Source organism: Mauremys mutica, chromosome 1, assembly GCF_020497125.1.
Source record: "Mauremys mutica isolate MM-2020 ecotype Southern chromosome 1, ASM2049712v1, whole genome shotgun sequence".
NCBI classification, from domain to species: domain Eukaryota; kingdom Metazoa; phylum Chordata; order Testudines; family Geoemydidae; genus Mauremys; species Mauremys mutica.
In genome coordinates, this window is record NC_059072.1 from 61,167,414 (window position 1) to 61,192,261 (window position 24,848).

The window sequence follows — 24,848 nt, forward strand, 5'->3', positions numbered from 1 at the left end:
AAAGCAAAAACTCCAGATATCATAGGATGATATAATCCTTTAGCGCTACAAACATCTGGTGTACATTGGGGTCACATTAGACTGAATACTGACATTCAAGGAGTACATCAAGAAAATAAAAAAGAATTGTGTACTCCAGAAACTGGCCAATACAAATTGGGGAGCTGACCCCAAAACAATCCAAGCAACCAGTCTCACCCTGAGTTATGCAACCGCAAAGTTCTGTGCCTCAGTATGGTCATCCTTTGTACGGACACATTCCACCAGTCAAAAGGATGAAGTCCAGAAAGAGATTTGCCTCTGAAAATCCTTTACCTCAAAATACTACTGTGGAAGGCTACAGAGTAACAAAATGGAGTGAAAGTCAATATTCTTGGAGAACCAGATTTCTTCAGAGCAATATCTTCCAGGCACTGATGTCAACCAGAAACATTTTGTGTACTCTAAATAGAGGGAGAGCTGGGGAGGCCAAGACTGGTGACAATATGACCAAGTGGAAGCTGCGGAATGACCCCAAATGTGAATGTGGAGAGCTTAAGTAAACACTTGAACATGCCTAATGAAGATCCCCTTGTCAACAACCTGTACTCTGGAGGAACTATTCAAGGTAAGTAATAACACTATGTCTTGGCTGTGATTTTGGAGCAACAAGCTATGATAGTGATGATGATGATGACATATCTAGGTCTGAATACACTCATATAGAACAGAAGCAAGGATTTGAACTGAGAAAGATATTTTCTTTAAACGACATCATGATTTTTAGAATGTTCAGAAAGAGCCAGATTCTGCCATTCCTACTCCCTTTTTGATTAGTACTACTGAATTCAATAGGGCTACTCAAGGAGTAAAGTACTACTCATCACAAGTAAGGTGGGTAGAATCTGGCCCATCATAAAATAAATCACATTACCTGGGAAACAAACTGGATGACCAACTAAAATGTATAGGCTATGGTTTAATAAATATCATTTCCATCTATTACAGCAATGCCCTTTGAACTACTCTAGTTAAGTTTGTGTGAGACCTTCTGCTATAAACTCAATTTGTATACATTTATAATGTGAACTTATTTGCTCTGGGATGAAACACTATAAATGAGAGTCATAACTCAGAATTATTAAAATCATTTTTGTTTTGTATTTCCAAAAATAGCTGACTGATTTTGAACCGTTCTTTGGCACCTGTATAACTAAACAACAGCTGTTCTAAAATATGACACTTTACAGGCAACAATGTTCACTGGTTCTTTTGGTATTTATTTTTAAAAAGCAAATTAAAAGTGACACAAGATTTAAAAAATCTATTTTGCTCAAAAATAGATTTTATTTGGATTTTTATCATAGTGCATGCCCTACTGTTTTAATAATATAGCTATTACATCTTTCTGATGAAATGGACAGTTCTCTCTTAATCCTTTCCCTTTTATTCCACATTTCCACAAGATGGTTTTCAATGTAAAAGCTAGGAAATTTAACTATGTTAATGTAGTGTGTGTAAAAGGTGGTCACTGTCTGTTGACCTTAAAGCACAAGGGAAGAAAGGTGTGTAATGATGCGACACTATGGGGCAGATCCTTTGACCTGCACCAGTCCTTCTGGCTGTGCAGAGTGGCCAAGAAGCTGGCATGAATAGCCACATGGGTATTCTCCTGGCATGGGGGAGGGGAAGTAGATCAGATCTTTGTAGCTACCTCTCCACCATCCAGCTTCCCAAACCTTAATGTAGAGGGGAAAGTTGGAGGTGTGAGGCTTCACTTCTTTCCGGAAATCGCTGAATAACACAGCAGCCTCTTGGGGCCATAGCCACCCAGCATAGTTTAAAGCAACCCTTATGATGCCCTAAGGGTGACAGGGACAGAGTAGAATTGGCTCCATGGGTGACAATGGTTCCTTGAGGTACCTCAGCTGCCTCCAGTGTTTGAATATCAGGATATACTTTGTCTCCTGACTCTTTACAACATGTCCTGTTATGATGAAGGATAAAAATGAGATGATTTGCTAGGTTAGGATAGCACAGTTTCAGCCTAGTTTTCATTTTAATGTTTCCATTTTGCATAAATCAAATTCAAATTGCAGTCAATGGCTTTTGAAACCATATGATGGCAAGTTGCCATTTCATGTCACTAAAACATATTTGAACCAAAACTGGGGAAAGATTGCACAGCCTTAGTCTTAATATGGACAGTGCAAGATTCTACAGCAATATAGCACAATGTTATTGTTCTCCCCTGCTTATTTCATTTTATATCTTCTCTTGGATACTGTTATCTTTGCTCGTAATATCTCTGGCAGATGTTCTGAGGTGAATGATCCAATTAAGAATCCAAAATTCCCACTTCTTCCAGATGCCTAATTTTCTCAATATTCACTCACTGGAAACTGCACACACACATACACACGCACCCACTTTCACTCTATCGTGTATAGCATTTAGCACACCTTCTGGTTTCCATTTCATGAAATTTCCAAAGTCAATCTGACATATATTAGAGGAAAGATTTTCCACTACCAAACATGGCCCCTTTAGTGGTCAATTTGCACACTATAACAAAATTGGCAACATTTTAAACAACGTTTCCTTGTAAAAAGTTGGTTTTGTTTTTTAAATTTAATATTTTCTGTCATCTGTTGTTTGGGCTAGGAGAAATAATCGTGAAGTAGAGAGAAGTGCTAGGGAGAAGTAATTCTTCTGCTCTACTCTGCACTGATTAAGCCTCAACTGGAGTATTGTGTTCAATTCTGCATGCCACATTTCAGGAAAGATGTGGACAAATTGAAGAAAGTCCAGAGAAGAGGAACAGAAATGATTAAAGGTCTAGAAAACATGACCTATGATTAAATTTGTTTTTTGCAGCTTTCACTTGACCTGTGATCCCCCTGAAAAAGTCTACACTGACCTTTGATGCAATAGAATATGGCTGGTCCTACCACCCACTCCGCCCAGGGGTGGCTCCAGGCACCAGCTCACCAAGCACATGCCTGGGTGGCAAGCCACGGGGGAGAGGCCTGTCGGTTGCCGTGAGGCTGGCAGTCAGGCTGCCTTCGGCAGCATGCCTGCAGGAGGTCTGCTGGTAATGCAGATTCAGCAGCAATTCGGTGGCGGTTACGCCAAAGGCGTGGGACCGGCGGACCTCCCACAGGCATGCCGCCGAATCCACGTTACCAGTGGACCTCCCACAGGCATGCCGCCGAAAGCCGCTTGACTGCCTTGCTTGGGGCGGCAAAATACATAGAGCCGCCCCTGACTCCACCCCCCACTGAGTTCAAGAGATAAACTCATTGATCTTAATAGTGCAGGAACAGACCCTGTTTGATCAGATGTGAACATCTGAAACCGTGGTGGGCAACACTGGGAGCTGCGGGTGGCCGTGCCTGTGGACAGTCAATGTAAACAAACTGTTTTGCAGCCTGCCAGTGGATTACCACCGATCTGAAACCCTGAAATTGACCTTTTAAGATCCTGTGACTGTGAAAATGACCAAAATGACGGTGAATTTAGTAAGTCTCTAGCCACAATACCAAAAGATGGTTCTCTGCCAGGAAAAGGAGGATTCAGAGTCCTAGATCTAAAGAGCTGTAACCATTAAGATTTTCCACTATAGTAAAAAGGTGAAAAGTGACAGCAGAATAGGCAAAAAATGAAGACTATTTTAGAGGCCATTTCTATTTCTTGAAGTCAGCTGCCATTATCATCAGCAGAATCACAAATGATCTGTTTACTATAAAGCATGTGAGAAAAATAGGCATGTGCCAAAAGTTGGGGCAAACTTTATTCAAGAGACATACTTTAACCTCACGTATGTATAAGAATGCAAGTTTATTGGATAAACCCATATTAACTTTAACAAGAAATTATATAGTACTAAATGGTATTATGTACCATGGTATTATGTAAAATGGTATTACTTTTAAAAAGGTACTATTTATGTAAACCACCTACAGTGGGTATCATTAAAAATTTTGAAATCACTTCCCTAAGTATTCATGGTATCTATGTTTTCTCATTTATGTGGAATTGGAGAGTCTGTGATATTGCAATCAAGGCAGATTATTGATATTTTTAAAGCTGCTCACCACATTTGAATATATTTCTTTCCTTTTCTAGAATAAAGGAAAGATTAAGATTTATATTTAGGCAGATGACAAATTTGGAATGTGATTGTATAAAACTGATATTTTTTATCCTAAAGTACTTACAAATAAAAAATGAAAAAATGAACTACAGATATATACAAATATTTTCTATATTAATGGACTGTAAACTGGACATCCTAAGCAGTTAAAAAAATGGTCTGTGCTCTTGAGCAAGGTGATAGGAATTTTTAGTTTTAAGACAACAGGATTAATTGAATAAGTCTGGATATGCAGAGGATGCTTTTAATTTGTTTTTATAAAATGACTTATCCCTGTATCTGAGCATAACCTACCTGCTATCTCTAGATACAAACTTAAAAGGAATCCCGCATAATATATTATTTAGAACATATTGGACTCTGACTTATAAAGAAAGCAGATATCATCAGCACAAATTATAAATGCAGGAGTTGTGAAACTGGAAAAGGAGATTTTATTCCTATATTATGGAAATGTCCATATGTTTACTTATTATAGGAAGAAGTAACAGCAGGGTTAGCACAATATTGGGTTTTTAAATCCTAACATCTTTATAATCTGTTAGTAACAAAGAGCAAGGGGAAAGTTAATCGTCCAAAATGAAAATCAACTATAGAAATTAAAATGGTTGATTGGTATATATGCCTGAGTGATCTAGTCATTCTAGAGAAGATAACATTACAAATAGAGGAAAAGCCTGAAAATATTAAGAAATCCGCTATTGCTTTCTGGAAGTTATGATTACATGTATAACTAAAAAAGATGACAATCTTTGATGTAATAATTTTATTGCTACTCTCACTGCATATTTGTATGTATTTAAACACAGATCTGGCACTCCTACTCATGGAAAACTGCATGGGAGTTATCCATAAAGATTACATGAGCAGGCCAAACTGAATAATTTTCAGGTTGTTACTCTTCTTCATACTTATCTTTGAAAAACATTAAGGAGCCAAATTCATAACTAATAATCATAAATTCATATTTTCTTTAAGTTATCGCTCTAAGGAAAAACGTTTTTCATGACAGCTATTAACTACTATTGAGTCAACAGCATAGGCAATAAACAAGAAAAGAAGACATAACTCTGCTTTTGTCTTGATTCTTTATACATAAATACCAGTAATCTATTGTAGTTATATGGGCATAGTTGTAGGAATGAATGTAATTTCGTCTTCTCTTTTAAGTAGTAGTAGAAATCCAGTAAATTTTGATGTCTTTAGTTATTATCTACTGAGCTCTAAATTCTAACAGATATTATATTAAAGTCCTAGACTTCAATGTCAGATATTGATAGTAAACTGTTTGATTGATTATCTTCTGGTCTATTCCTCAAGTAAATGGTGACCTTTGAGTCAGGTTCTAGAGTCCTCAAAAAGAGACTTTTGGGTGGAAAATTAGCAGATGCTGACTGAGTGGGGAGAACTGGATAATTTCCATCCCAGATGGAAAGAACTGGAATGTGAGATTGCTAGTCCAGTAAGAAAGATTTTTAATAAATCTATTTATTTGGGAGTAGTACCATCTGACTGGTAGCTAACATCATTCCTATATTTAAGAAAGGGGAGGACGTGATCTGAGCAATTACAGATGTTTAGTCTAACCTGAGTCATATGCAAAACTTTGGAACAAATTGTGAAGAAAAGACTAATTAAATTAATGGAAGTAAATGGAAAAGGGAACGTAACATGGGTTTTGCCAGACTAACCTGATTTCTTTCTTTGAGAAAATAACTTTGACAAAAATTTGAGCTGAAGAAGAAATGAGCTAACCATCAAAAGAGTGAGGTTCTGGAACTGCCTCCCAAGAGGGGTTGTAAGCAAAAACTAATTAGTTTTAAGAGAGAGATGGACACATTTATGAGGATTGTTTGTGATGGAGAGGGCCAGGGCTCAGCAGCCCTGGGGGTCCGTTCCAGTTTATGTTTTAAGTTCCGAAAGCTCATGCTTCATGGCTTCAGTCAGTCACCTATAGGAGATCAGGAAGAGACTTTTCTCTCCAATGTAATCTTGGGGGATGGTTGGTCTCCTTCCTTTGGAGCATCAGAGATAGCTATGGTGGAGATGAGACACTGATTGGGGTGGGCCCGGGCTCTGAGGTGGCACTGACCATTCTCTCTCTCATGTTTGGTTGACTGGTTTTTGCTCACATGCTCAGGGTCTAACTGACTGCCATATGTGGCATCAGGAAGGAATTTTCCCCAGGTCTGACTGACAGTGACCTGGAGAAGGGGGGTTCACTTACCTTTGCACGGGTATTGGGTCGTGTTGGTGACCTGTAATATACCAGGTCAGACTAGATGATCTGGTGGTCCCTTCAAGCCCTAAACTCTATGACTGAGAGACAGGAGAACAGAAAGAACTGAGCTTTACCAAATCAAGGTTGCCACCACTAGCGCCTCCTGGGACCCTGGAATCTAATGTAATGCCACCAAGACTTCGTTGTCCTAATCCCAAGAGATGTCCTGATCAGACCAGGCCAAAGAGAGGGACCCAGATGACATTAACACCTTCCCGTGCTCCTACTGAATCCCAACTGCCACATGGGATGTGAGACTTAGGGCTTGGCTACACTTGCAGATGTAGAGCGCTGGGTGTTAAACCAGCCTTCGGAGACTGCAGCAGGGAAAACACTGCCATGTGTTTACACTGTCAGCTGCAAGCGCAGTGGCTTGTCCACATTAGCAGTTCTTGCAACGCCACAGAGAGCAGTGCATTATGGTGGCTATCCCAGGGTGCAAGTAGCTGCAGGATGCTTTTCAAATGGGATGGGGTGGAGTGTGACAGGGAGTGTGTTGTGTGTTTGGGGGGGAGAGTGTGTTTTGGGGGGGAGAGAGTGTCTCAGCATGCTGTCTTGTAAGTTCAGAAAACAGCAGACACCCCCCTTCCCAGCCTCTCTCACACACACATGCACAGACACCTGCCTCAGCAGCAGCAGAATTCCATAGTAATGGTTTGCTTTGTCCTAGAGCAGATAAGCATGCTGGCTGTCAAAAACGGAGCTTTGAAAGGGCATATCCGCATGCCTGCAACTGAGTTCAAAACAATGACAAGAGTGGCCACTTGACTTCAGGGGATTATGGGACGTTTCCAGAGGCCAGTCACAGCACAGTAATGCAATACGTCATCCACACTGATATCCAGGCATTTCAGCCAGGGCACAGCAAGCTTTATGCTTCTCGTGGAGGTGGATTACCAGGAGTGTTCCAGCTGCAGAGTCCAGGCGCTCTAAGTGCCTTGCCAGTGTGGACACCTCAGGAGTTAGAGTGCCCAGGGCTGATTTAATGCGTTCTAACTTGCAAGTGTAGCCAAGCCCTTGGTCTACCTTTGTCCCCTCCATGCGTCCTTTTCCTTCCCTGCCTTATTTCTTCTTTCCTATCTCTCTCCTTTTCCTTCTGTCTAATAAGAGTCTGTCTTAGCTCGCCAAGACAGAACATTTTGCAATACTGCTGTGAACTTGAGACCAGAAAGGCAAGTAAAAGCAATGCCCTAAACAGCCTGATGCTAGTACAAGTTTGCCAGGTTTTGGAGTGGCTATTAAGACCATGTGCTGGGCCTGTGTTTTCCCAGCAATGAGACTGCAAGTGAAAGTCAACATCAAAGATAGAAACTGCATTTTCTATCTTTGCTGTTCTTTTGTCTCCTCTTTTGTGTGTCTTGTTTTGTTTTTTAGGAAATGGGATCAGACGCTAACAACAGTTACAATAGCTCCAGCCTATGTCAACTAACTTCTTTGCTTTTCTCCCAAAAGGACAGTTATCATCATTTTGATACTATCTAAAAGACTGTCAAACAAGGAGTTTTTTCCTTCTAAAGACTGTCTCCAGCTAAAGGGAGAGGGAACAAGAGTTTCTGAAAGCCTTACTTAATACTTTACATTTCAAATGTTTTAAATATTTTTCCTTCTTTTTCTGTATCTTTAATAAAAGGTTATCAGAATGTTTAATGTGTGTTTGCCATGGTAATAAGCAGCCTGGGGTCTCTGTATACCAAATCCAGAAACTTTTTTTAATGCTGTTTAATGCTGAACAGTGTCAGGGTCATGTTAATACTTTAAACTCTTTGGGCCCATATACTCCATCTAAATTAATACAATAGATCCAGCTGTGAAATAAACTTCCAAAGTAAAATAGATTAATCCCATCTGACCACCTTTACCAAACTCTTCAAAACCTTCCTACCTTAAGACTTTTGCACCGTAATCAGTGCAACATTCACATCTACAATGAAACCCCCAAATCCTTACTCCACATAGCCTTCTACAATAAGAACATAAGAACAGCTATACAGGGTCAGACCAAAGGTCCATATAGCCCAGTATCCTGTCTTCCGACAGTGGCCAGTGCCAGGTGCCCCAGAGGGAATGAACAGAACAGGTAATCATCAAGTGATCCATCCCCTGTTGCCCATTCCCAGCTTCTGGCAAACAGAGGCTCAGGGTTCCATAAAGAACTAGATAAATTCATGGAGGATAGGTCCATCAATGACTATTAGCCAGGATGGGCAGGGATGGTGTCCCTAGCCTCTGTTTGCCAGAATCTGGGTATGGGTGACGGGATGGAACACTTGATGATTACCTGTTCTGCTAATTCTCTCTGAAGCACCTGGCATTGGCCACTGTCAGAAGACAGGATACTGAGCTAGATAGACCTTTGGTCTGACCCAGTATGGCCATTCTTATGTTCTTATGTAACTGGGTTTTACGTGTAAAGTGCTAACAAGATTTCCCTTGGGGCAGGTTACACTCCCTTTGCAACTTTCTATTTCATATAAAGTATGCGTACAACTAAAGTATTATTTATTAACATTTTACTTTTTAAATTTAAATTTCCTTGGACCTACAATATGGTCAACAGCAAGCCAGTAAGCAAATTACCAGAATCATTAATCAGTTTCTAGAAATATCTGCAATGTGTATTCTTGTTATAAACTGTTAATGAGTGTTTAACTAGGTCAGTATTATGCAATAGTACTCACACGAAAGATTAATGAAAACCTTAGAGAATACGTCTACGCTGCAATAAAAGACACACAGCTCCGAGTCTCAGAGCCTGGTTCAACTGACTCAGGCTCAGGGAACAAGGACTGCAGGGATAAAAATAGCAGTGTAGACATTCAGGCTCAAGCTGGAGCCCGGGCTCTAAGATCCTTCCCCCGTCACAGATGTTCAGAGCCAAGACTCCAGTCCCAATCCAAATGTCTACACTGCTCTTTTGGGCCCCACAGCCCGAGCCAGAGTCAATTGACACAGGGTGTGAGACTCAGTGCCTCAAGTCTTTTATTGCAGTGTAGACGTACCCTTAGTGACAGTGCAATTCAGTTATGTGTGTTCAATACTAAAGTCTGTGTTGAAGCAGAAATGTGCCTACAGCGCAGGACTGGATGACTCATAGCCGTAGAGTTCTTAAGGGCAGGTCTACACTTAAAATGCTGCACTCCTACGCTGATGGGACAGTTTCTCCTGCTGGCATAGTAAATCCACCTTCCTGAGAGGCAGTAGCTATGTTGCTGGAAGATGCTCTCCCATCAGCATAGCACTGTCTACATGGAGCGGGGTGGTTGGTCAGTATAAGTGTGTCGCTTAGGGGCATAGGTGCCAACTCTGTGGGTGCTCTGGGGCTGGAGCACCCACAGGGAAAAAATGGTGGGTGCTGAGAACCCACTGGCAGCCCCCCTTTACCTCCCCACACATCCTTCCTAGCACCTCCCGCCCGCCAGCGGGCCCCGCAGATCATCACCTCCCCCTCCCTTCTCCTGCCTTCTATCCGCCTTGAACAGCATGCAGGAGGCTGGGAGGGAATGGGAAGGAGCGAGGATGCGGTGCATTCGGGGGAGGGGTCGGAACTGGGCAGGAAGAGGCGGGGTGGGGGCAGGGCCTGGGACAGAGCTGGGGGTCGAGCACCCGCCAGCACTTTGGAAAATCGATGCCTGTGATCGGGGGTGTGCATTTTTCACACACCTGAGTGACATAGTTATACTGATATAGGTCTTTATTGTAGACCTGACTTAAAAGTAGAAATCTTGCCCGGGGAAAAGGCTGCTGCAACAACGAAGGGCTAAACTTTAAGGATATGTCTATACTACCCGCCGGATCGGCGGGTAGTGTTCGATGTATCGGGGATTGATTTATCGTGTCTCGTCTGGAAGCGATAAATCGATCCGCTAATCGACGCCCGTACTCCACCTCAGCAGGAGGAGTAAGCACAGTTGACGGAGGCGCCGCAGCAGTCGACTCGCCACCGTGAGGACGGCCAAGTAAGTCGAACTAAGATACTTCTACGCAAATAGCGTAGCTGAAGTTGCGTATATTAGTTTGAACCCCCCACACACAGTGTAGACCAGCCCTAAGACACAGCCCACATCAGTGGCAGCTCCTAGAGGCACTGTGCCAGATTCACTTGCACACTTCAACTGCTTTATATTGCTCTGGTGATGTAAAGCATCCATAAACCTGGCATAACCCACCACTTAAGCCATATTAACAACAGCTTTGAATCACTGGAGCAGCTCAAAGTAGCCAGAGTATATCAGTGAATTTGATAGGCACAATGCAAGGATGGCACGGGGCAGTGCACACAGCTATAGCCATTGTTACACCTTTTAACAAGGTAGAGTATTGACTCCCCCCATGACAACTCATCGCTGCTTCCTAGGGAAGGGCTGCAGGGTCTGGCTGAATCATGGCCCTGACCTTCCCTGATCCAGTGGGGTTTTAGTGCCACTGTAGGCACTAAAGTTCTCCTGTGGAATGCTGGAAGATTGTATCTAGCCTCTCCACAAGGTAGAGCTAAAGGTGTCTCCAGTTCTTCCTACAGGTCTAGGCACAATCTAGTCCATATTGGCCTCTTGTATCTGCTTTAAAATTCTTTAATTGTAAAGAGATTTATCATTAAAAAGTTGGAGTGCTCAAAATAAATTAATACAGTCCCCAAACTACGTCTGATTAAATTATATCATGCCTCCTTCAGAATCTGCAGCCTTTTAGCCCAACTGTCCAAAAAAGCAAACAAAAAGGCCCTGTACATTACTCATAAGTTGTTTCTGGGCAAATAGCAATTTATAATCCATTTGTGATGGGGAATACAAACCCCACACCGGGCGAGAAGGAGCTAATGAGCAGCTTTAGACCCAGACAGCCCCTCCTTGCTGCACCTCTGAGGCATGACCATCTCGGAGAAGGAGCATTAAAAAGGGTGAATCTCAGTTCAGAAGGCCTCTGAGGGAGGTGAATGGACCTTTCACCCTCAGCTCCCACAGAGGACCACAGGAGAGACCCCAAGATACACCTTTGGCTGCCTGTGAGAACAGAGCAGTAAGATAGAGAAGCTGGTGCTGCTCTTTATTTCTGTTACTTTCGTTTCTTTTCCTTTGTTCTCTTAAGGACTCAGGTGAGGGCTTGAGCCCAGGGAAGACCCCTGCTGAGAATGAGTCCCTCGAGGAGAAGATGGGTCAATGTAGGAAGTAGCCCAGAGAAGAAGCAAGAAGTCTGATCACAGAGACCTGTAACCACTTGCTACAAGGATCCCTGGGCTGGAGCCTATGATAAAGGCAGAGACTGGGTTCCTCTGTGGCCTCACAGAGTACTAGCAGGAAAACCCTGGACCTAAGAGGTCTGAAGGACTATTTTCCCACAGTATGTGAACATAAGGCTGACAGTCTAGATGGAGAGCATGGAGCTCCCTGATGTTTAGATGAGTCCTTGGATCCTGCAAGGGCCACAACCCTTGAGTTTGCAGAGTTCTGATGTGTGCCCCGCAACCCAGGGGCAAGGCATCCGTGATCCACGTGAGCATTGGTTACAGAAAAACAAAGGGATAAACATTCTGCAGGTCTGTCCACTAGTCCAGAGAGGACAAAATTACCTATGCAAATCATGCTGGCCAGATAATGTCGACTGGGGACATACACCAACACTAGCCATCTCTGAGGCCTTCTGAGGCTTAGTCTCACAAGCATGATTGTTTCAGGAAATAACTCTGCAGCACTTCAGGATAGGTTGTAGATCCTTGATGATGCTCTGGAGAGGTTTTAGTTGGGAGCTGAAGGTGATGATCCCTCATTCTCACAGATCTTGGGAGACAGTACAGTCCTTGCTTACAGACAGCCCCCCCCAACCTAAAGCAAATACTCACCAGCAACCACACACCACACAACAAAAACACTAGCCCAGGAACCTATCCTTGCAACAAAGCCCATTGCCAACTCTGTCCACATATCTATTCAAGGGACACCATCTTAGGACCTAACCACATCAGCCGCATCATCAGAGGCTCATTCACCTGCACATCTACCAATGTGATATATGCCATCATGTGCCAGCAATGCCCCTCTGCCATGTACACTGGCCAAACTGAACAGTCTCTATGCAAAAGAATAAATGAACACAAATCAGACATCAAGAATTATAACATTAAAAAACCAGTCGGAGAACACTTCAACCTCTCTGGTCACTTGATTACAGACCTAAAAGTCGCAATACTCCAACAAAAAAACTTTAAAAACAGACTCCAATGAGAAACTGCAGAATTGGAATTAATTTGCAAACTGGACACCATTAAATTAGGCTTGAATAAAGACTGGAAGTGGATGGGTCATTACACAAAGTAAAACTATTTCCATATGCTATTTTTCCCCTACTGTTACTCACACCTTCTTGTCGACTGTTGGAAATGGGCCATCCTGATTATCATTACAAAAGTTTTTTTTTCCTCCTGCTGATAATAGCCCACCTTAATTGATTAGTCTTGTTAAAGTTGGTATGGCAACACCCATTTTTTCATGTTCTCGGTGTATATATATTTTCCTACTGTATTTTCTACTGCATGTATCCGATGAAGTTGGTTTTAGCCCATGAAAGCTTATGCTCAAATAAATTTGTTTAAGGTGCCACAAGGACTTCTCATTGTTTTTGCTGATACAGACTAACACGGCTACCACTCTGAAACCTGTCACAATGATTTAAGTTCCCTTTAAATCTTAGTACAACCGGGCAAGTTAATCAGGAGCATGATTATATTTTTAAAAAATATCAATTAAAAGCATGTTTGTATTTTGTCCAATATATAGGCGTGAGCTGAGTAATTTCAATTATTTTTTTCAAATAAAATAGTCTCTCAGTCATTGAACACTTCAGATTCATCTAGGAAGTCCAAATAGACTCAATTACTTCATTATCTATCTTGAGTATTTTTTGATTCAGTAACAAATTTCTTCTGACAAGTGGAGACATTTATTATTAGTGATGTTTTTGGATAACTGTTCAATTTGTCCAAGAATTTAAAATGCAATAGAAAGTTTGGTTTTTGTACTTGGAGGTTCATTAGATTACACTCAGATCTCAAAAGTACGCTTTATTTCTTTAGTGAAATTACTTTGGGGCATTTATATTTTATCAACGCACACAAAAACTTGAGTAATGTTAAGGATATGGCACAAATAAACAAAACCCCCAAAGAAATTCTAGTTTGGGGGACTCTGCCTAGATTTTAGGCTTAGAAATGGTTGTACTTCAGCAGTGGTCTTATCTAAAAAAGGAGCATCTACAAGGGCATGTCAATATACTTTTCCAAGATGATCATTCCTCTTGCTTGAAACCTTAAAAATGGGATGTGATTTGATGTTCAGCACATCAGTGCATGTTTCTTCTGATAGAGATAGCAGGCAGCCACTGTTGCTGAACTGATGTCTGCCTGCCATTTCTATGGGTGAGCACTATATATTTGCACATTTGTTTGTTCTGCAGGGGCTGAGGGGAAGGAGGATCAGTACCAGTTTAAAAATAAAATACCTTTACGGATTTCTCTAGATAAAAATCTTCCTGTTAGAGCGACTCTCCAGGTATATCAGTTTTTAGGCTAGTAACCTTGCCAGTGTCCTTTTAAGACTGATACTCCATTATTTACTTGCCTTCTCATGTGTAGCTCTTGCAGCACAAAGGGTATCTAATTCTGTGTACTGATTCACAGCCCCCTGTGGGTCTAGGTTCTGATAAGGCACTCATCCCCATAGTATGAACGTCTCCCTAGTATTTAAAAGGAAATAATATTCCTGGTTCCAGCACACAGGAGCTTTCTTCCCAATGGGTAGAATGTGTGAGGGGGAGAGCACAAGCTTAGTGAGAGAAAGCTAAGTCAAAAAGCGAGCTTCGCATTTAGTTCTGAACACAGTCAGATTATTAGGCATTCAGAGCTCAGTATTGTTTTCTGCTGCAGGCACTAAAGCTCGTGATCACCCATAGGGGCTGTGACGGACTCAGGCCTGAAGGATATAAGAGGGTAGTGGAAGGCAGGGATATCAGCCTCAGAATGAGCAGGTCCCTGTTCCCTGGATAGCCAAACAAGGGCTACTCCAGGCCAATCAAGCCACCTGACGCCAATTTAACCAGTTAAGGCCATTAGACTAATGCCAGCACCTGACCTCAATTAACGGAGAAAGGGTCAGTTAAGGCTATTAGGCTAATGGAGACAGCTGGAACCAATTAAGGTCCCACTTACATTTCTTTAACAGCTCTCCTTTCCATTTCTCTCGGGAGGAGCCCAGGTGAAAGGAGCTGGAGGAGAGGAAGCATTACTGAGCCCTGAGATAAGGGTGAAGCTTAGAAAAAGGGGACTACGGAGAAGTGGCCCAGGGAATCAAAGCAGCATCAGTGGAGGAGGGAAGCCGCTAACAGCTGCTATCATTAGGGTCCCTGGGCTGGAACCCGGAGTAGAGGGCGGGCCTGGGTCCCCCCCGACATGATCTACAGAGATCCCTTTGAAAGGGGAAACAGACTTTGGTCCAGGCAGGAGACCAAACGGTGCCTACGGAGCTCTAAGGAGCAACAGAGACTGTGGGCAGTGGTGAGCTGCAGCCAGTTTTAGAAGCCCCCTTTAGAACCGGTTGTTCCTGGAGGGACAACTAGTTCCAAAAGGGCTTTTAAATTTAACTAAAACTCTAGCAGCTCCCTACCCTTCCCCCGGCCCCAGCTCACCTCACTCCGCCTCCTCTGCTGAAGCTCCTCCGGCTTCTCCTCCCCCTCCCCAGCTTCCGGCGAATCAGCTGTTCACGCGGGAAGCCTGGGAGGGCTGAGAAGAAGCAGCGCTTCCACCAGGTGAGCTGGGACCGGGGGCGCCAGTGGGAGGAGGGCTCCAGGCGGCGCGCCGCTCGGCGAGGTCCTGGCGAGACTCTGGGGTCGGGCGGCGTGGCTCCTGCCCCCAGGGTCCAGCTGCGACCTCAGCCGGGCGGCGCGGTTCCTGCCCAGCCGCCGGGTCCGGGCCCCAGGTCCGGGCGGGTGGCGCGGTTCCTGCCGCCGGGTCTGGCCCCCGGGTCCGGGCGGGCGGCGCGGTTCCTGCCGCCGGGTCCGGGCAGGCGGCGCGGCGCAGCTCGGCTCCTGCCCCGGCATCCGGGTCCGGGTCCAGCCGGGCAGCGCAGCGCGGCTCCTGCCCGGCGTCCGGGTCCAGCCGGGCGGCGCAGCTTGGCTCCTGCCCCGGGTCTGGGTCCGGCCGGGCGGCGCAGCTCGGCCCCTGCGTCCGGGTCCGGGTCCGCCCGGGCGGCGCAGCGCGGCCCCTGCCCCGGCGTCCCGGTTAGGGTTAGGGTTGGATGGGGTGGCAAGGGGCAGTCAGGGGACAGGGAAGGGGGGTGGATAGGGCATGGGTGGGGGGGGGCTGTCAAGGAACATGGGGGTGTTGGATGGTACAGGAGTGGGGCGGGGCATGACCCCTCATGGGGTGAGGAGAGGGAACTGGCTGTTAATATTTTGGCAGCTCATCACTGACTGTGGGTATTCCATCTTCCCATCTCCCATACCAGCCTGTGATTAAAATAGCTCAGTAAGCAGTAACCTTTGCCACCATACTGGGAAAGAGAGGTCATATTGAGGACCTTAGCAAGCTTCTGAGGCCACTGTATCCGCCAGGAAGTGCGTGACCCACCAATACAGGCTCGGAGCTTTGTCACAGGGCTTACAAATATGTTGAATAACATGATGGATAGGACTAAGTGTAAAGGTTTCCAGAGGCAAGACCGATCCAGATGAAACTATGCACCACTGCCCTCTGAAAGGAAAGATCATAACAGAAGTGCTACTCTACCTACTCCTGTTAGGTGGTCTGTTGATAAGAAGAGTGTCAATACTGGGGTCATCTCTAGATTCACCCAATTGATGGATGCACACAAGCAGGGTGGGGTGTTTGGGGTGGCTTTTGTTTTTGCAATTGAGCTATCTTGTACTTGAGGTCTGATGCATAGAGCATAATAACTCCATGTTCTAACTTATTCACTCAGGGGATAGTGTGCTAAGTACCCTGTAATAACTAGCTGAGGCAACACTGGTACAGCAGCGTCTTCAAGACCGATTTCATTAATGCAGGTCAAGTTGGACATCTTGACAGAGTGCAGGTCATAGAACATCATTGATCTTGCACTGAACAGTAGGAGTCTGAAATTCTGGGTTCTAACCTTGGCTGCTGCAGGCTCAAGAAACATGGTTGCCAGCTGGGCCTAAGAAATTGGCCATGGATACCCTGCCCTGTGCCCTTGTCTTGGGACTGAATTAGAGTCTCTGACGTCTGCCATACCCCTTAAATTCTTAGGTGCAAGAAGGCTAACTGTTGAGATCTCAGAATCAGCTGTTCACAACTCCACTGTACTCAGCGTTTACCGCAAAATATTTTTAAACCATCTTGTGTGGATTAATGTTTTCTTTGTTTTACAGTAGCTTTCAGGGGGGTGGGGGGTGGGAAATGGGTTTAAGTACTGGACCTTAATATGGCTAAGGCAATAGAAATGTTTTTTGAAAATGTATTGTATTGATCTAATAGACTGCAGAGGCTCTTTCAAAGTAATTAAGGTCTGGCATGTCAATATGTTATTAGGAACTTCTTTAAATGAAGATTAATGATACAATAGGCAATCATGACTGAAGTAACCATTGTATTAATCCATATTTGGAAACTGTATTCTAAAGTGAATGGTATTATCAGAACATAAGAACTAAGAAGTCCTACTCCTTAAGCTCCTCCCAAGTATAGACAACGGGGGCAATTTTCAAAGGCCCAAAGAGAAGTTAGGAAAACAATTTCTACTGAAAGTCAATGGGACTTGAGCGCCTGATTCTTATTTGTACCTTTGAAATCTCCCCATATATAAGCAATGTAGCTTCTCTGCCTGTGTACTAAATCCACAACCAAAAAATCTTCATGCAAAGTAGACAGTTTGCTAGATGAAATACCTCAGTCATGTTTCTTCTTTTTATTTTTCCCCACAAGCTCAAAACCTCTCCTTCACATTGTTTGCTAAAGGCCTGTAAAGTTACAGTTGTAAAAAAAGAAAGCTTTTGTTAAGCTACATGAACACAGAATAACCTGGCTTTCCCCTTTCCCCCACATTTATAAACTAAAACCATCAAAATCCATTTTTTTTCCAGTTCTCTCTACTCTAAGTCTGGGATTCAGAATACCAAGTGTGGCCCGGAAAAGAAATAGCCCCTGTTACGATCTCATTTGTAGGCATACATCTGGAAAGTTGAACTTAGTGGGCCAGCATTTCCTCTCAATTACACAGCAGTAATTCCCAAAGTGGTCTTTGAAAAAGTTTTTTTTATAAAAAATAAAACTGATTTATAAGTAAGACAGACACTTAATACAAGGATCTTTCAGCAACAGTAACAACCACATTTCAGCACAGTTTAAACTGGATTTTGACTGAATCAGGAGCTAACACAACCATATGAAGTTTTGAACATGGCTCCAACAAGGCATGGCCCCAGCTTCAATAGTTTGCTGAACCACATCAGAATCTCTTTTGGCCACAACTAAATTTAAAACTAAAGAGATTGGGTGGAAAATGCCTTTGCATCCTAAAATATTCAATCAATTATGAAGGAAAATATATCCACAGAGCAAAAAAAAAAATCTGACTGCTAGATATAGGTAATACTTTCTCATAGAATCCTCTTCACACAAAAATCATTATAAAATAAACTTTAATATAGAGATGTAATGATTTTCTTTATTATGTCACTCCCTACTACTTAACTCCATAACTCTGTGACACTCATCTACCATATCTAGTTTACTCATGCCTTCCTAATTTATTCTGAACTGGAATCTGAAGACAAACTGCCAATGTGCAGACACTGCAGGGGGAGATGTGAACTTCAAAATCATATTGTACTGCAAAGCCTGCAGTTGGCTTCTGAAGTTGTATTTGATGATGGAAAGAACAGGAGGTTGTCTCACATTAATTCATAAGTCAAGGGAAGTCATTCCTTGGATCAGGGCCCCAGCCATAAAAAAGGAATTAAAAAAACCAGATATTTATAAGCAGCCAGGAACTGCCAAGCCTTATCTATATATAGATTAGAGGCTAGAACTGCCTGGAGGAAAGGAGGCTGATATAGCCAAAGTTACTAGAAATGCTGTTACAACACCAGTGTCCAAGTGCTAGCATGCACAGGGAGAGTGGGAAACTGGAAAACAGGAGTCTCCCCCAGCATTATTGTTTTTTTATTGAGGAAATAGACAATGTTCAGTGCACACTCTCCAGGAAGTTGCTCTCATCAGATAGTTTGCATGCAATAGCAGAATATATGGTACTGAAGATTGTTTTTTATTAGGTTAATTTCAAGAACTCATCTACAGCATTTACACGTTCTGTCTGATGTGTCTATTTTTATGAAGGAAGCTTCTTTCTGTGTTTAGACAATTTTTCAACTTTACCATCTTAGATAACAAAATGACAGAATAGTTGCTAAAGTCAGACATTCACAACAATTGAATTAGAATACTTAAATTCACATGGGAGTAATCCTCAAGAAATTAAAATATCCCTGCTCATTGAAAACTTCTCTCAACACTGATTTGTGGACTAGCTACCTTGAGAAGCAAATCAGCATAGAAAAAGTGGCATGGGGCCAATAAGCTGGACAATTCTGAGTCTTTTGATGGAAGTTACATGTTCTACAATAAACTCAAATAGAGCAGAATTTCTTACCTTTGTGGTGGTTTGCCCCAGATGCTAATTTCCCCCACAGTGTTACAACAAATATTATTATTAGCAGTTTTCCTTTTGTTGCTTTCTGTAAGTATCTCTTATTCATCCTGAAAATAAAGATAAAAATAAGTGTTTAAATGAAACATTTTTTTCTTTTTACCATTGTAAACTGAATTTGATGCTTGTAAAAGGTGCTTGATTGACAACCCTGAAGTCTGAAATCCTTTTGAACCATAGAAAAGGCTCAGCATGGACCGCATCAATGTAATCTTCCCCTCCCTTCCCTGCCAACATTTCCCCTTCCTGATACAGAAGGACCATCTATAGGACTCAGAGAATATTTGAGCCCTGTACAAGATGGACATCATTGGAACCCCTCCAACAGAGAAGCCTCCCAAGGGAAGGCATCAATAGAAACCCAGCCAATTCTCCCGGTGTGAATTCATGCTGGGGTGCAGCAGGTCTTGCCAAGGTTGATTTGGCCCTCTGACTCTACTGCAATGATATTTCATGTATGGCTTTAAGGCCACCTGCAACTCTTTGAAGCCCTGCATACAAGTCATGATGATGGATTTGATCAGAGTACCAGCAAATGCAGCACCCCCACCACATGACAAGTCCCCATGGTGCTTGATACACACGAGGCAGTAGCTGAAGGGATTAGCCAAACACATGGGATTCATCAATATCATTCCTTGTGTATGCCAATGGACAAGAATAAACAGGAGATACTGTGTCAAAGAAAGTTGCAGGAAGTCACAAAGTAATTGAAACATGAGATACTGATGTTGCATTGTGATGTGTTCATTGTGACTTTACAGCAGTACTTCATGGCACTGAGACACGATGATGAAATGCAAGGTTGAGCATTGATTATATCAGTGCAACTCCATGCAAAGTAGGTCGCCAGCTGCCAAAGAACAAGCATAGTAGCTCTGGCTCTAGGGCTAGAGAATTAAAGTTCTGCAGAGAGTGATGAGATGTATTATAATGAAACCTGCTCTCGCTTTTTGCTCTCCATGGAAGACCCCTAGAGAGCTGGCTAAGAAACATTTCTGCAGGATGGCCATATTTTTGCTGGTAGGTCAAGAGGACAATGATGCCTATTCCATACCATTTACATTGAAAAAGCTGCAAACTTGACCATTTAAACAAAATTATTACTATTTCACAATCCCTGGCGCTAGGCTGCCTTTTGCTTCAGAGCAGAAAAATCGGTACTGCTTCAGTGCTGTTGTGCAATTTCTACAGTGCTCCCCTATTGCATTCATCAGAAGCCAATATTAAAAAGACTCTAACCTCTTTCTCTCTCACTCTGTTCATGCACAGCACTACCCTGACAACCACAAGTGCCATGAAAAAGCAGTCTCTGCTGTCAGTCAGAATTAAGCATTAGACTGTTAAGTTCCATATCTATTTCCTCTTAAGAGCAATCCCAATTTCTTTGGTTTCTCCATACTTTTGCACATCTCTCCATACCAGGACCCTGCACATTAGTGTTGCAGATGGCAGACCCCCAGATTTAAATCTCCTTTGGAGAGACAGGTATGATCTTATTACACACAGGCAAGATTTCAAACTGAGTCACCTGTAGAAAACATGTGATTCAAATTAACAGACCAGTGAGAAGATTTTAATCTAATTAAATTAACGTGTATCAAAGCCCTTAAACGCCTGAATTCAGAACAAACAAAGAATTAAATGCTCTTTAACAGAAGTAACACATTTACTATATAAGGTGTGTTCCTCTGGGGTTGTGTAGGGGAGTAACACAGAGCTAGGGCAGTGCAATATCCAGTTAATAGCTAATAGCTTGTGCACCTGAATGTCTAACTGATTAATAATCCTTAGTAGCAATCACAGTAGGCTATGAACCACACTGCATTTCTGACATCAGTTTGCTCCTCTTCTGCACTGACGTTCCTGTTCTTTTGGAATGCTACTTGTTTATTTGCCATTGGCTACAGGTTTCTGAAGTGCCCAGAACTGAAGGGAAATTCATTATTTGTCATTCTAAAAAAGAATTAAAAAATGTAAACAGAGATATAGGTTCACAATGTTGATTTATAACCATCTATGTGAACAGTAGAGAAATTAATTCTTTCACTCCCAGTCCTGTTGTGATGCTGGTGCCAATCAAAATTCCATTAAATTGAAGTCTACCTCCCATCCACACCAAGCCTCACTCTAAGGGGATTTGCACCATTAAGCCAAGTGAGGTCTAATGCTACCCCTCCTTCCTGCACTCCCTGATGTTGCCAGATCCTCTCTACTTGCTCTGCAGTGAGACAGGCTGCAGAAACAGAGCTAGGATTTGAAAAAATAGCAAGGGAGAGAGGCAAAGAGGAGGGGGACAACCAGTCTGCCTGTAAACAGGAGACCCTCATGGCAGATAACAGAAGAAGGTTAAAAAGACACATGCCTTTCCCACTGCTAGCCTTGCAATGGGACTGTGATGACCTAGAAATCGGCAGCCCCATTGACCTGCCAATCCCCAAAAAGGGCCGTCTTGCACACAAAAAAATAAGAGTTTTCAGCTTTGACATATTAACTAAGTGGCAACTCCCCTGTCATGCTAACAATGATGAGGCTGGAGCAAGGCTAGTGCAGGGCAAGGACAATATGGAGCAGAAGCAAGCTGGGAGTCTTTGGAGCCTGGTGCACTGCAAGGCAGCAGGAGGGTTCTTGGCCTGGAAGCTCTGTTGCTCAACTTGATCTGCAGCTCTGCCGGGGTCATGGACATACCTGAACCTGGAAGCAGGAGCTGCTGACTGGGGAAACAGCCTGAGAGCCTTGGCTGACCAAGTCCTCACAGAAAGGAGAAGAGCACATTATTTTCTGTTTTTCTTTTCTCCCTTGCCTTCCAAAGGCCTTGGACTTCACCTTCTGTGGGCTGTGGAAGTATACTGACTTTTTGTTTGGACTACTTTTACACCCACCCACCCCCATAAAGTACCCCCACAGATATCTAACTGTGCTTTGGATTCTGAGACAAGAGCAGCACCCACCCTCTTTCCACAAGTGTGCCAGAGAGATATAATCTACTACAAGAACACTGGCTCTCTATTTTTTGAGGACAGCCAGCATGCTACTGGCAGTATTCATGTGCTTACAGAAATAACATGTACCCACCTAGACACTGCCAAGAACAACAGACCAGAGCAGCAAACACAGGTTTGAGCTGGTGGGTTCTTCTCAGCAGCCTAACAGGCTATTGTGAAAGGGATGGTTCTGAGAAAAGGTGATCACCTATTCAGACAATCTTGAGAGGTTAGTTAATAACTTAGACATCTTGAACCCGATCCTAGGTATGTCTGTGTGCAGTTTTTTTATCATCATCATCTGGCTGTATTAGTCTGTGATGCTTACTTTTGGTTAATACATTTTATTTGCATTTGTTTTCCAAAACAGCCTAAGGTGCAACATCAAGTAGCCAGAAAATATTGACCACAGCCTTGAAACAGGGCTGTTAACCTTTTTGTAACTCTGACCAAGTCAGGTGATTGGGTCCGAGAAGTAAAAATCAGTCCATTACCAATACTTCTATGTGTCACACAGTTGTTATATACTAACATAAGAGGCTATGTCAATAGAATAAATGAGGTCTGAAAAAGTTATTTGCAAACTTCATGAGGGAAGATGCAGAACTACATAAACAAACTGCAGCTATTAACCAGAAAAGTTTTTCCTCTTAGGCACTCTCCTCCTTTATTCTTTTTCTGAGACCCCTTTCAAAAACCATGGTATCATCTACTGCCAGACTCCAGTGATGTTGTGTTATATCAGCTAGAAATTCAAAAACCAGAAAATCAAGTTTACAGGAAAACTTGAAATTTCAAGATCAATTTAATTCTGAAATGGAATGAAATTTCAAAATTCCATGTGAAACAAAGTATTGATTGTTTCTAATTGAAAGCTGCTGACAGGAACATTTTCAACATTTTTTATTAGAAACAATGCAGATTCAACATGTCAACCCAGAAAATGAATAGTAAGAATGGCCCTTTTGAGTTTATTTTTCAGAGCATCAGTAGGCAGGGGAAGGGAAGCATGGGCTGTCCCTAGACTCCAGGCACATACCCAACTGAAACAAAAAAGAAACATCAACAACATAACCCTCTTTGATAGTGGAAGGGTGGGAGATGATTGCACTGTTACCAGTTCTTCACTAACACCATTATCTAATGAATACTGGTATTAATTTTCCATATTTGGTTTAGAATAAATATTTCCACTAATATGTACACCAGTAGCACACTAACACACCATATTATGGCCCAATCCTAGAACATCTTAAGTAATTGTGCTAAAAGTATCTTAACAGTTGCATGTCTTTTTCTCAGGGTGCAAATTGAGCTGAGACTGCACAGGGAAACTCGAGAACACGGTGTTGAGTCTAGAAATCTCTGAGGTTGGTCTCCACAGCTCATCAAAGAAGTTGTCATGAGAACATACAAACTTGTGTAGAAATAGAGTCAGTGGCCCTCTCCACTACTTCATAACCTGATGGGGCCCATCAGAAGATGGATGTGGCAAACCTGTGTGGGTACCCTGGAAATGCTCCTAATACCTAGGTGAGTAATTGGTGTCTTTGACTCCTTTCTAGCATTCACAAGCTCACAAGTTTTCCTTTTGCTCAGCCCATACTGGTGAATTCAGGATCAAGAACCTTCTAACAACTCACAAGTAAAGGACAATCACCTGGGAATTACAGCATCTTCTAGCCATGTAGGCCAGTATTCAACTGTCCTGCATTTCCTATTGTAAGTAAAGTGCAACCATATGAAATCCTTACTGCAGCAAAAGAAATGTGGCTGCTTCCCCATTAAACGCTGATTTAGTGTTAAAGAATTAAAATCTTTCACTGACCGCATATTACGGACCAGAATTCTCTTATTTTTTCTTTTACACTCACTATTTTATTTGCTATTTCTAAAAAGTCCTAAATGACCAGTAGAATCATAGACTTTAAGGTCAGAAGGGACCATTATGATCATCTAGTCTGACCTTCTGCACAATGCAGGCCACAGAATCTCACCCACACACTCCTGTATCAAACCTCTGTCTGAGCCACTGAAGTCCCCAAATCAAGGTTTAAAGACTTTAAGGTGCAGAGAATCTTCCAGCAAGTGACCCATGCCCCACGCTGCAGAGGAAGGTGAAAACCCTCCAGGGCTTCTGCCAATCTGCCCTGGAGGAAAATTCCTTCCCAACCCCAAATATGGCAATCAGCTTAAACCCCAAGCATGTGGGCAAGACACACCAGCCAGACACCCAGGAAAGAATTCTCTGTAGTAACTCAGATCCCACCCCATCTAACATCCCATCAAGGCCATTGGGCATATTTACCGCTAGTAGTCAAAGATGAATTAATTGCCAAAATTAGGCTATCCCATTATACCATCCCCTCCATAAACCTATCAAGCTTAATCTTGAAGCCAGATATGTCTTTGCCCCCACTACTCCCCTTGGAAGGCTGTTCCAGAACTTCACTTCTCTGATGGTTAGAAGCCTTCATCTAATTTCAAGTCTAAACTTCCTGATAGCCAGTTTATATCCATTTGTTCTTGTGTCCACATTGGTACTGAGCTTAAATAATTCTTCTCCCTCCCTGGTATTTATTCCTCTGATATATTTATAGAGAGCAATCATATCTCCCCTCAGCCTTCTTTTAGTTAGGCTAAACAAGCCAAGGTCTTTGAGTCTCCTTTCATATAACAGGTTTTCCATTCCTTGGATCATCCCAGTAGCCCTTCTCTGA

General features: G+C 42.8%; 1 protein-coding gene across 2 annotated transcripts in view; it reads right to left on the reverse strand.

Annotated features, from left to right (window-relative positions):
* TAFA2 (TAFA chemokine like family member 2) overlaps positions 1-24,848 on the reverse strand; it is a 327,624-nt gene that overhangs the window by 56,191 nt on the left and 246,585 nt on the right. For both annotated transcript variants that reach the window (XM_045010273.1, XR_006578158.1), the window contains exon 2: positions 19,088-19,194. In XM_045010273.1, the coding sequence (XP_044866208.1) occupies positions 19,088-19,193 (106 nt within the window). In that variant the 5' untranslated portion in view covers position 19,194. The remainder of the gene's footprint in view (positions 1-19,087; positions 19,195-24,848) is intronic.